We start from the raw sequence: 13,743 nt of genomic DNA on the forward strand, positions 1-13,743 counted from the left end.
TTTTCCTTCTTCGGTGGCATCCTGTTCTTTTCTCCAACTGTTCCGATGGTTTCTTTCACTGTCTTTTTAAACTTTTCTATATTTCTTTTACCCTTTTTTAAACCTTTTCGGGGAGAGTAGGAATTACGTTACTAACTCTACGCTCGCAAAAAATGTTTCATTAAAACTTTTTTAAAGTTAATTTCCCAAGAGAGTCAGAAGCTTATGCGTCGATCCTATGACATCATGTGACGTCCCCGCTAAATAAGATTCTTTTAGAAGTGTATACAACGAAGACATTTCATTTTGCTGTGAAATATTGCAAACATCTTGAAAGGCAATCAGCAATTACATTATCTTTTCCTTTAATGAAAGTTATCATTAAATTATATTCTTGCAGAATTAAATTACAGTTAATAATCTTCTATTCTTATTTTTAATCTTGCTTAAAAATTATGGTCAATGTAAACAATGCTGAATCACATAGCAATGCAAATACACCTCAAAACAGAGTGAACCAATACAAGAGACACCAATCACTTTCCAATAGCAGAACAAATCCCTTAAGTGTTCACTGAACCTCCCAGAAACACAAGCCACTGGATTCTCAACACCATCAGAGCTATCCCCTGCAATAACATAGCACTGACTGCATCCCCACTGGTATCAACCACCAAAGCAAATGGCCTCCCAAAATCAAATGACCTAAGCACAGGCCCATGACATACCATGTCCTTGTCTATCAAATTCCTCCTGACAAATAGCTGTCCAAACTTCTCACTTCTCTTCAAAATATCAATCAAGTGAACAGCAATATCAACAAAGATTTCACAGAACTTACCATACCATCCTACCATTCCTAAAAATATCCCATGGGCATAAGGAATTCAGAAACCATCTGATTTCCAACCTGAAAATGTTCTAATCCTCCATAACAAAGACAAAATAACGTAACAAAGACACCAAGCATGACAAAATTCACTCTCAGCTAAAGTAATATTAAAATTGGCCATTCCCTAAAATGACACTCACAAGAGTGACATATCTTCTCCTAAGATTTTCAACCATACAGTCAACTTCACCCACCTTAGATGTTTTCTCATTGTGCCCAGAAAAATCTCACTCTAAGATAATTAGATGTTGTTGAGAACGGAATTAACACTTCATCTCCAGGTTTAAAATTTCTCTGACCAGCTTTTCTGTCATTCCAAACTTCCATTTTATCTTGAGCCATTCAGCTTCTTTGCACATTTTTTCCCAGAAATCTTTAAACTTTGAAACATAATCCAACAATTTCAACTGCACATCGTCTTCAACCTACTGGACTTTCAACATTAAAGGTCCTCTAACTTGATGCCCAAACACCAGCTCAAAAGGATTGAAACCTAATGATTCCTGTACAGACTCTCTTACTGCAAACAGAAGCAAATGGACACCCTCATCCCAATCTTTCTCATTACCTTATCATGGTCGCGAGTGTTTAATGAAATCTCTCCCAGTCTCCTTGAGTTTCAGGATAATATGCAGATGATGTAATTTGTTTAACTCCCAATTTATGAATAATTTGTTGGAAAAATCCTGACATAAAATTACTTCCTTGATCCAACTGAATTTTCTTAGGCAATCCCACTAATATAACCATATTACAATTACAGCACAGAAACAGGCTAATTTGGCCCTTCTAGTCCACACTAATCCAAGAATCCTCCTCTGATCCCACCTACCAGCACCCTGCCCATATCTCTCCATCCCCGTCCCATCCATATACTAATCCAACTCTTTCTTAAATGACAAAATTGACCTTGCCTCCACCACCTTTCCCTGGAAAGAATTTAACTAAAGATTTGGTTATGGAATTAGCTTTTATATCCCCAAGTGGAATAGCTTCTGGAATCCTGGAAGCTGCACACATTACAGTTAACAAGTACTGATTTCCAGCTTTTGTCTTGGGCAGTGGAACAACACAATCCACAATAAAAGGATTCTCCACAAACAGGTATAGGAGTAATGGTGCCTTTGGTGGTTCCTGATTAGATTTACCCACAATCTGACAAATGCGACACATTCTGAAAAAAGACAAAACATCCCTCCTTAAACTAGGCAAATAAGTGTTTTGTTATTTTATCTACAGTCTTCTTTACTGCAAAATGACCACCCAAATATGTTCTATGGGCCACATATAAAATATAATTCCTATATGCTTTAGGAACTACAACCTGATGAATTCCTCATTAGCAGCTATACTCCTTGGTCTCCATTTTCTCATAAGCACATCATCTTTAAGATAATATTCAATTGGCACTTTCTCAATTTCCTCCTCCGATAAAACTTATTTCCAACCTCAACATGATCAATATCTGTTTTCCTATCAATTCCTTTCAACATCAATATCCTGGTCTACAAGTTTCTGATAAATCCACACAATATAAAAACTTCTGCCTTATCAATAATTTTAACTTCCTTATCATGTTTCTTTACCATTACTTGAGTTACTGCATGGGCTGGATAGATTTAAAAATCTGTCTTTACCTCATCAATAACTGGCTTGTCTGTCAATTTCACCACAGGACCCACTTGTCCTTCTGCCAAGACATTCCCCAAAATCAAAGAAACTCCATCTATTAGTAAACTCTCACAAATCCTGATAGTAGCCATCCCATTAATTAATTCTGACTTCAACAATATCCTAGGCAAAGATACCGGTTCCGTTTCACCTCCCAAAACACGGATTAAATTTATTTCACTCATGGCAGTCTCATCACCAAATTCCAAAACACTGTTCAACACAAGTGACTGGGCTGCCTCAGTATATCGAAATATGTTCACTGGCACTTGGAAGGTGCCCCTTCCTTTACTGTAACCGAACCCTTTGACACAAAATATTTAAACTCATCTCTCAAGTTGTCAGCAAATCTGAAAATTTCTCTCTACAAGTCTCTCATCTCCTACCTCTCTCTCCCCAACTCTCTGAACCCTTTACCACTCTCTCTCCCTTTCTCCTCCTCTCTTTCTCCCCCTTTCCTTCCCCTCTCTCTCTTCCCCTTTCCTCCCTTTCTCTCGCCCTTTACCCCTCTCTTCACTTTCACCTCTCCCTCTTCCCCCTTTCCCCACCTCTCTCTCTCCCTCTCTATTTCCCCATTCCCTTCTCACTCCCCCTCCTCCCCTTTACCCCTCTCTTCCCCATCCCCTCTGACCCCCTTTCCTGCTCTTTCTCCCCGTCTCCACTTTCCCCCACTCTCTGCTCCCCCTCTCTCTCCCCTTTCCCCACTCTCTGCTCCCCCTCTCTCTCCCCTTTCCCCTCTCTCACCCCTTTTCCTCTCTCCTTTCCCCCTTTTCTGCTCTCTCCCTTTACCCACTTCTCTCACCACTTCCCACTCTCCCTCCCCTCTCTCCTACCACCGCTCCACTCCCCCTTCCCCTCGCATCTTTCTACCCCTCTCTCTCTTTCTTTTCCCTCTTTCTCCCCCTCTTTCTCCCCCTCTCACCCCTTCGCTCCTCTCCCTCCCTCACCCCTTCTCTTCTCTCTTTCTCACCCTCTCACCCATTCGCTCCTCTCCCTCCCTCACTCCTTCTCTTCCCTATTTTCCACTCTCTCCCTTCCTTTCTCCCCTGTTCTCCTTCACTCCCTTCCCATCTCTCCCTTCTCCCTTTCTATCCCTCCTCCTTCCCCTCCTCTCCTCTCCCCTTCCTTCCCCTCCTCCCTCCCCCTCCCCTTCCCCCTCTCCCCTTCCCCTCTCTCCCCTTTCCCCTCCTCCCCTTTCCCCTCCTCCCCTTTCCCCTCCTCCCCTTCCCTCTCCCCTTCCCTCTCCCCTCCCCTCTCCTCTCCCCTCCCCTCTCCTCTCCCCTCCCCTCTCCTCTCCCCTCCCCTCTCCTCTCCCCTCTCCTCTCCCCTTCCCTCTCCTCTCCCCTTCCCTCTCCTCTCCCCTTCCCTCTCCTCTCCCCTTCCCTCTCCTCTCCCCTTCCCTCTCCTCTCCCCTTCCCTCTCCTCTCCCCTTCCCTCTCCTCTCCCCTTCCCTCTCCTCTCCCCTTCCCTCTCCTCTCCCCTTCCCTCTCCTCTCCCCTTCCCTCTCCTCTCCCCTTCCCTCTCCTCTCCCCTTCCCTCTCCTCTCCCCTTCCCTCTCCTCTCCCCTTCCCTCTCCTCTCCCCTTCCCTCTCCTCTTCCCTCTCCTCTCCCCTTCCCTCTCCTCTCCCCTTCCCTCTCCTCTCCCCTTCCCTCTCCTCTCCCCTTCCCTCTCCTCTCCCCTTTCCCCCTCCCCTCCCATATCTCCCTTCTCCCTTTCTATCTCTCCTCCTTCCCCCTCTCCCTCCTCCCTCCCCTCCTCCTCCTCCCCCCCACCTCTCCCCTCCCCCCTGCCTCTCCCCTTCCCCCCTCCTCTCCCCTTCCCCCTTCTCCCCTCCCCCCTCTCCCCTTCCCCCCCTCTCCCCTTCCCCCCTCTCCCCTTCCCCCCTCTCCCCTCTCCCCTCCCCTTCCCCCCCTCTCCCCTTCCCCCCTCTCCCCTCCCCCCCCTCTCCCCTTCCCCCTCTCTCCCCTTTCCCCCCTCCCCCCCTCTCCCCTCCCCCCCTCTCCCCTTCCCCCCTCCTCTCCCCTTCCCCCCTCCTCTCCCCTTCCCCCCTCCTCTCCCCTTCCCCCTCCTCTCCCCTTCCCCCTCCTCTCCCCTTCCCCCCTCCTCTCCCCTTCCCCCTCCTCTCCCCTTCCCCCTCCTCCCCCCTTCCCCCTCCTCTCCCCTTCCCCCTCCTCCCCCTTCTCCCTCCCTCTACCCTTCCCCTCTTCTCCCCTCCCCTCTACCCTTCCCCTCTTCTCCCCCCTCCCCTCTACCCTTCCCCTCTTCTCCCCCCTCCCCTCCCCTCCCCTCCCCTCCTCCCCTCCCCTCCTCCCCCTCCCCTCTACCCTTCCCCTCCTCCCCCCCTCCCCTCTACCCTTCCCCTCTTCTCCCCTCCCCTCTACCCTTCCCCTCTTCTCCCCCCTCCCCTCTACCCTTCCCCTCTTCTCCCCCCTCCCCTCTACTCCCCCTCCCCTCCCCTCCTCCCCTCCCCTCCTCCCCCTCCCCTCCTCCCCCTCCCCTCTACCCTTCCCCTCCTCCCCCTCCCCTCTACCCTTCCCCTCCTCCCCCCCTCCCCTCTACCCTTCCCCTCTTCTCCCCCCCTCCCCTCCCCTCTTCTCCCCCCCTCCCCTCCCCTCTTCTCCCCCCTCTCCCCTCCCCTCTTCTCCCCCCTCTCCCCTTCCCTCTTCTTCCTCTCTCCTTCTCTCCACTTCCCCTGCTCTCACTTTCCCCTGTCTCCCCTTCCCCCTCTTTCTCCCTCTCTCCTTCTCCCCCTTTCCCTCTCTCTCCCCATGTCTAAGGCCCCTCCACACGCCTTTCCCAGCTCCTTGCCCTCCTCACGACCACAGCCACTGCTGAGTCAGACGACTCAGGGGCGGCTGTGATGTCCTGCCCCGTTGGATGAGCTCACTCCGCCCGGGCTACACCCTCTCGCAGCTGGAAGGAGGAGGGCCGGGGAGTGGGGAGTTGGTCTCTCTGTCCTGTCCGCTCCGGGAGACCAGCTGGCGGCCATGAGGTTGCGGCCTGCCCCCCGACCCTCTCTGGGTGTCTTCCTGCTCTGCTGCCGCGTCCTCGGCCGGGCTTACAACCTGGACTCCACCGAGCCCTCCGTCTACTCCGGACCTGCGGGCAGTTACTTCGGATTCTCCGTGGACTTCTCCGTGTCCGATCCCAAATCGTGAGTCACCCCTTCTCAGGTTCCGAGGCAAACTTGTTCATTCAGTTTTAAACGTCTTGTCTGAATCTTTAGGCAAACCTATCGCTGAAGTTTGCAGACAAACTTTTCCCTGAACAAACTTTTCTGAGAGGTTTGCAAGAAAATATTTCTCTGAAGTTTGCAGTCGAATTTGTTCATTCAGTTTTATACTCTTCCCTGAGCAAACTTTTCTTAGAAATGTACAGCGAAAAAAAAATTGCACTGAAATTTACAGGATTTTTTTTACCTCCTGAAGTTTGCAGGAAAACTTTCAGACTATCTTTTCCCCGAATAATTCCCTGAAGACAGAGATTTCACTTTTTAAAACAGAGATTGACAATTTAAGGGAGAGATTGACAGGTATTAGTCAGGGCATCAGTATACAGGGAGAAGGCCTGGGAGTGGGGGCTGAGTGGGAGGGTGGACCAATGCGTGATAAAAATTTCAGTGCCGTTTCGATGGGCCGATTGGCCTGATGTATTGAAGTTTTCAGCCTGAATAAACTTTTCCCTGACGTTTTCATGCAAACTTTTCCTCTAAGATCTGACTCAAACCTTTTGCAAGTTTGACCATTTTCAAAACTGGTGAGTCAAACTTTTCACAAGTTCCAAGCCAAATTTTTCATACATTTCAGCCAAAACGTTCAGAAGTTCAGAGTCAAAGTATTTGCAACTTATTAGCCATAAATGTTCATGTTCTGAGTCAAACAAGATTGAAAACGAGCATTTCACAAGCTTGGAGTCAAATTTTTCAGATGTTCTGAGTCACTGTTCCAGAAGTATAGACTGTGTGTGTGATTTTAATTGGAGACACGTTTTGTTTTCCAGAGGAAGTGAACTAATGCAGCATTTGGGTGGGGGCTTTATGTGGGAAGGGGGAGGGGTTGAAACTGTAGGTCAGGAGAATTTGTTGTACAGTAGTAGTGCTGTCATTGTGTAATACCAGGGTACAGTGCTGGTAGCCGATGGGTCTGTCACTTTATAACACTGTGATACAGAACTGGTGGGGATGGGACTGTCACTGTGTAACACAGGGGTACAGCGCTGGTGGGGATGGGTCTGCCACAGTGTAATATAGGGCTACAGTGCTGGTGGGGATGGGTCTGTCACTGGACAACATTGAGGTACAGAGCTGGTGGTGATGGGTCTGTCATTGTGTGATACTGGGCTACAGTACTGGTGAGGATGGGTCTGCCACGGTATAACACTAGTGTACAGTGCATGTGGGGATGTCTGTCATTGTATAACTCTGGGTTAGAGTGCTGTTGTGGATGCATCTGTCACTGTGTAACTGGGGTACAATGTGGTGGGGATGGATCTGTCACTGTGTAACACTGGGGGACAGCACTGGTGGGGATGGGACTGTCACTGTTTTACACTGAGATACAGTTCTGGTGGGGATGAGTATGCCACAGTGTAACACTGATGTGCAGTACTGGTGGGGATGGGTCAGTTACTACTGGTGGGGATGGGTCAGTTACTACTAGTGGGGATGGGTCAGTTATTTTGTAATACTGGTCTGTAGTACTGGTGAAGATGGTTCTGCAATGGTATATGCGTCTATCACTATGTAACTGGGGTACAGTGTGGTGGGGATGGATCTGTTACTGTGTAACACTGGAGTATAGTGCTGGTGGGGATGGGAGATTCATTGTGTACTTCCAGGGTACTGTGCTGGTGGGGATGGGTCTGTCAATGTATAACACATGGGAGTTCAGTGCTGGTGGGGATGGGTCTGTCATTGTATAACACTGGAGTATAGTGGTAGTGGGGATGGTCTGTCACTGTATAACACTGGGATACAGTAGTTGTGGGGATTGGTCTGTCACTGATAGCACTGGGGTGCAATTCTGGTGGGGATGAGTCTGTCATGGTATAACACTGGTATACAGTGCTGGTGGGGATGGGACTGTCAATGTTTAACACTAGGGTACAGAACTGGTAGGGATGGATCTCACTGAATAATACCAGGGTACAGTGATGATAGGGATGAGACTGTCAATGTATAACACTGGGGTACACTGCTGGTTTGGATGGGTTCGTCACTGTAAACTCTGGGGTACAGTGTGGTGGGGATGGAATTGTCACTGTATAACACTGGAGTATAGTGCTGGTGGGGATGGTCTGTCTCTGTATAACACTGGGGTACAATAGTTTGGGGAATGGTCTGTTACTGTATAGAACTGGGGTAGAGTGCTGGTGTTGATGGCTCTGTCACGGTATAAAACTGGTGTACAGTGCTGGGTCAGTGATTGTATAACATTGTTAGGTTGAAAGGAAGGGTCAAAATTTTGAGAGAGCCATGGTTTTAAAGGGATATTGGAAACTTGGTTTGAAAAAAGAGGGAGACCTACAATAAATATAAGAAACAAGGAAAAAAGATGTTCAGAGAATATAAAATGTAATATGAGAATGTAAAAAGAATCTTAAGAAAGAATTAGAAAATCCAAAAGAAGGTACGAGGTGGCTATACAAGCAGGATGAAATAAATCCAAAGGGTTTCTACAAGTATGTTAATAGCAAAAGGAGAGTGAGGGACAAGTATGTTAATAGCAAAAGGAGAGTGAGGGACAGGTATGTTAATAGCAAAAGGAGAGTGAGCGGACAATTGTGCGTGGAGCTATAAGTGATGGGGGAGATCTTGAACAATTCCTATTCTTCGGTATTCACTAAGGAGAAGGATATTGAATTGTGCAGAGGGTAATTATGGAGACTATAGTGATTAAGAAAGAGGAAGTACTGCAGCATTTGAAACATATAATGGTGGATAAGTCTCTGGGTCCCGATGGGATTTTCCCCAGGACCTTGAGAGAAATCAGTGAGGAAATAGCAGCGGGTCTGACAGTGGTTTTTCAAATGTCATTAGAGATGGGTTTAGAGCAGGAGGATTGACGTATTGCATGCGGTTCCTTTGTTTAAAAAGAGTTCGAGAAGCAAGCCTAGCAATTATCGGCCCAGTGTACATACAAGTATCTGGAGAGACATTTAACACGGATTTGTTCGTGGAAGGTGTTAGGTCTGCTTTGTTCATGAATGAGTGAGACAAACACCAGGCTGAGTCGAAATCAGGGTTCTTTGTTCTTTATTACCGGATTGTAACACTTGCGACTAACCAAGTTAGTCGGAGAATGCATTCTGCCGTTATCAGCAAAATGGTGATTTTTTATACCCTTGGATACATGCTTAGAACATCATCATATCATTACTTGTCCAATGACTAAAACTGTTGCTATCCTTTCCCTGCTAGCTTCCTGCCTCTCAATCCATCAATGTCTCTCTTATCTTGTAAGTACAAGGATGCATTCTGTTACTCCTTAGTACTGGGTGACTCCTTCTCCGGTCCCATCTCATGATGTTTTACCTTACAAAGGTCATGTTTGACCAATCTTGTTGAATTTTTTGAAGAGGTGACTGGGAATGTTGATGAGGGAGAGCAGTGGATGTTGCCTCTATGGACTTTAGTAAGGCCTTCGATAAGGTTCTGCATGGAAGGTTAGTTAGGAAGGTTCAGTCATTAGATATTAATTTTAAGATAGTCAAATGGATTCAACAGTGGCTGGAAAAAGTTGCCAGAGAATCATAGTGGATAACTGTTTGTCAGGTTAGAGGCCGGTGACAAGCGCTGTGCCTCAGGGATCTGTATTAGGTTCTTTGCTGTTTGTCATATACATTAATGATCTGGATGATGGGGTGATAAATTGGATTAGTAAATATGCAGATGATACTAAAATAGGTGGAATTGTGGATAATGAAGAAGGTTTTCAAAGATTGCAGAGGGATTTGGACTGCTTAGAAGAGTGGGCTGAAAGATGGCAGATGGAGTTTAATGCTGAAGAACTTCATTTTGGTAGGAATAATCAAAGCAGGGCATAAGTAGTAAATGAGAGCGCATTGAGGAATGCAGTGGAGCAGAGAGATCTAGGAATAATGGTGCATTGTTCCCTGAAGGTAGAATCTTAAGTGGATGGGGTAGTGAAGAAGGCTTTTGGTATGCTGGCCTATATAAATCAAAGCATAGAATACAGCATTTGGTAAGTGACGTTGAGACTGCTTAAGGCATTGGTGAGTCCAAATTTAGAGTACTGTGTGAAGTTCTGGCCACCAAATTATGGGAAGGATATCAACAAGGTAGAGACAGTACAGAGAAGATTTATGAAATATCTACCTGGGTTTCAGCATCTAGATAACAAAGAAAGATTGAGCAAATTAGATTTTTATTCTTTGGAGCGTGGAAGGTTGAGAGTGGATTTGATAGAGGTATTTAAGATTATGAGGGGAATATATTGAGTTAAACTTTTTCCCTTGAGGGTATGAGAGATTAAAATAAGAGGTCATGAGTTAAGAGTTAAGGGGCAAAAGTTTAGAAATAACATGAGGGGGAATTTCTTTACTCAGAGAGTGGTGGCTGAGAGGAATGAGCTTCCAGGAGTAGTGGTGGCAGGGCCAACTTTGTCATTTAAGGAAAAAAAATGGATAGGTATATAGATGGGAGTGGAATGGAGGGTTATGGGAAGGGTGCAGGTAGGTGGAACTAGATGAGAGTACTTAGTTCAGTGTGGACTAGAAGGGCCAAAATGCCTGTTTCTGTGCTGTAATTGTTATATGGTTAATACTAGAGTACAGTAGTGGTGGGGATGGGTCTGTCACTGTATAACACCAGGTTACAGTACTGGTGGGAATGTGACTGTCGCTGCTTTACACTGTGGTTTCGTACTGGTGGAGACGGGACTGTAACTGTAGACCACTAGGTTACAGTACTAGTGAAGTCTGGCCTTCCACTGTATAATGCCAGAATAAAGTATATTTGGGGATGGATCTGTCATTGTATAACAATGTGGTACAGTACTTGAGGGGAAGAGGCTGTCACTGGTGGGGTGTTTCTGTATAACACTGGAGTACAGTACTGGTATAGCAAATTGGGGCACAGTACTTGCATCGATGGGTACGTTACTGTAAAACTCTGGGGTATAGTACTGATGGGGAAGCATATGTTATGGTATAATACTAGGTTATAGTACTGGTGGGGACGGGTCTGTCACTGTAGAACACCAGCGCACAGTACTGATGGGGATAGTTCTGTCACTGGATAACTGTTATACCGTACAGTTGGGGACTGGTCTGTCATTGTTTAACATTGGCATACAGTACTGGTGGTCTGTCTGTGTGTAACATTGGAGTAGAGTACTTGTGGGTGTGGGTCTGTCATTGCACAACACTTCAAAGTAGTACTGGTGGAGAGTGGTCTGTCACTGTGTAACCCTTGCATACAGTACTGGTGGGGACGGGACTGTTATTATAATACTGGGGTACAATTCTGGTGGGGATGGGCCTGTCACTGTGTAACACAAGGGTATAGTGCTTGTGTTAGGTATAACACTGGTGTACATTTCTGGTGAGGACTGATCTGTTTATAATATAGGTACAGCACTGGTGCGGATGGGTCTGTCACTGTATCACACTGGGGTATACTACTGGTAAGGCCGATTTTGAGACTGGATAACTTGGGTTCATTACTGGTGGGGAAGGGGCTGTCACTGTATGACCCTGGGGTACAGTAATGGTGGTGACAGGTCTGTTACTGTATGACACTGCAGTTTAATACTGGTGGAGGTGGATCTGTCATTATATCTCAGGGCAAGTATATTGATTGTGGAGATGGGACTGTCACTGTATAACACTACAGTACAGTACAATGCTGGTGGGGACAGGTCTTTCACTGGATAAAATGGGTACAGTAATGTTGGGGACAAGTCTGTGACTATATAACACTGGGGTACAGAACTGGTGGGGATGGGTCTGTCACTGGATAACACTTGGGATCTGTATTGTTGGGAAGGGTCTGTCATTGTAAAACATTGAGGTACAATAAAGGTTGGAATGGGTCTGTCACTGTATAATATGGGGACACTAGTTGTGGGGTCAGGACTGTCACTACATATCACTGGGGTACAATGTTGGTGGGGACTTGTCTGTCACTTTATATCACTGGGCTACAGTACAGGGAGGGACATCTCTATCATTGTATAACACTGCGTTCAGTGCTGGTGGGGACAGCTACGGGTATGTAACTTTATGACGCTGAGGTGCAGTATTGGTGGGGATAGGTGTATCAATGTATAACAATGATATACAGTACAGGTTAGAGTGGGACTCTACTGTATAACACTGGGTTACTGTTCCGGTGAGGCTGGTCTGTCATTGTATGATACCGGGGTAGAGAAATGATGAGTTGGGTCTGTCAATGTATAACAAACAATTATAGGACTGATGGGGTTATGTTTGGCACATAGATGCTCTCAGGTGCATCTGTATAATACTGATGTACATTCCTGCTGCCAATTGGACTGTTACTGTATTAGCATGGAACCAGTACTGGTGGGAATGGGTCTGTCACTGTATCACACTGGGTTTCAGTACTGGTAGGGATGGGTATATACCTGCATAAAACGGGTGTACAGTACTGGCAGGAATAAGTGTGTTACTGTATAACATAGGTACAATACTGGTGGGTTCAAGTCTGAATAACATTGGGGAACAGTTCTGGTGGAGAAGAGGCTGTCGTTGAATCACACTGGGGTACAGTAATTGTGGGGCAGGAACAGAATGTCATTTTTTAACTTTGGGGTACTGGTGGGAACGAGTCTGTCACTGAATAACATTGGGGCACAATACTGGTGGGGACAAATCTGTCAACCGTATCATGCTGGGCTGCAGTAATGATGGGAAAGGTGCTGTCACCATATGATACTGGATTCAGTAATGGTGGGGATGAGTTTGTTGCTGAATAACACTGGGTCACAGTTCTGGTAGGGACAGGTCTGTAACTGTATCACACTGGGCCACAGATTTGGTAGGGATGGGACTGCAACTGTATAACACTGGTGAACTGTAGTGCTGGTGACGGGACTGAGTGCAGGATTGGTGGGGATGTGTCTCACTGTTTAACACTGGGGCACAGTTCTCATGTGGACAGGTCTGTCTCTGTAATAACACTGCGGAACAGTACTGTTGGGGTCCCATCTGTCATTGAGTAACACTGGGGTATGTTATTTGTGGGGACAAGTCAATTATTATAACACCAAGACAGAGTACTGGTGGGAGAGAACCAGAGTGCCATAGCAGATAGAGGAGTGGAGGAGAGAAAGCATTATGTGAAAATTGCATGCTCTGTTAGAACTCAATGAATTGAACGTGGTGGAAATGTTCTCAGGTTCATCTATTTCAATGGAAGGAGTATTGTGGGAAAGGCAGATGAGCTTAGGGCTTGGATTGACATGTGGAATTATGACACTGTGGCCATTAGTGAATCTTGGTTGCAGGAGGGGCTAGACTGGCATCTCAATGTTCAGTCTTCCGTTGCTTTCAATGCAATAGAAAGCGGGGAGGAGTGGCATTGCTCGTCAGGGGAAATATCACAGCTGTGCTCAGGCAGGACAGATCAGAGGGATGGTCTACTGAAGTTATATGGGTGGAGCTGAGGAATGGGAAAGGCATGATCGCACTCATGCGGTTGTATTATAGACTGCCCAATAGTCAACAAGAATTGGAAGAGCAAATCTGTAGAGAGATAGCAGTCGGCTGCAGGAAACGTAAGATGGTGAGAGTAGGTGATTTTAATTTTCCACATATTGACTGTGATTCCCATACTGTAAAAGGGCTGGATGGCTTGAAGTTTGTCAAGTGCATTCAGGAAAGTTTTCTAAATCAATAAATATAGAGATACCATCTTGAGAGGGTGCAATACTGGATCTCCTATTATGGAATGAGAAAGGACAGATGACAGATGTGTGAGGGAACGTTTTGGGTCCAGTGATCATAATGCCATTAGTTTCAATTAATTATGGAGAAGGATAGGTCTGGCCCTTGGGATGAGATTCTAATTTGGAGAAAGGACAATTTTGAGAAAATGAGAAAGGATCTAAAATGAATGGATTGGGATAAGTTGTTTATGGGCAAAGATGTGCATGGAAAGTGGAGGACCTTCAAAGGTGAAATGTTGACAGTACAGAGTTTGTATGTTCCTGTCAGG

General features: G+C 46.4%; 1 protein-coding gene across 3 annotated transcripts in view; it reads left to right on the forward strand.

The window, feature by feature from the left end:
- The first annotated feature begins 5,297 nt into the window (after positions 1 to 5,297).
- LOC138753888 (integrin alpha-5-like) overlaps positions 5,298 to 13,743 on the forward strand; it is a 140,545-nt gene continuing 132,099 nt past the window's right edge. For 2 of the 3 annotated variants that reach the window (XM_069917430.1, XM_069917432.1), the window contains exon 1: positions 5,301 to 5,697. In XM_069917430.1, coding sequence (XP_069773531.1) covers positions 5,531 to 5,697 — 167 coding nt within the window. In that variant the 5' untranslated portion in view covers positions 5,301 to 5,530. Of the gene's footprint in view, positions 5,698 to 13,743 lie in introns of all 3 variants that reach the window. The other variant, XM_069917431.1, reaches the window with a different exon arrangement.

The sequence above is a fragment of the Narcine bancroftii genome, chromosome 2, assembly GCF_036971445.1.
Source record: "Narcine bancroftii isolate sNarBan1 chromosome 2, sNarBan1.hap1, whole genome shotgun sequence".
Classification (NCBI taxonomy): domain Eukaryota; kingdom Metazoa; phylum Chordata; class Chondrichthyes; order Torpediniformes; family Narcinidae; genus Narcine; species Narcine bancroftii.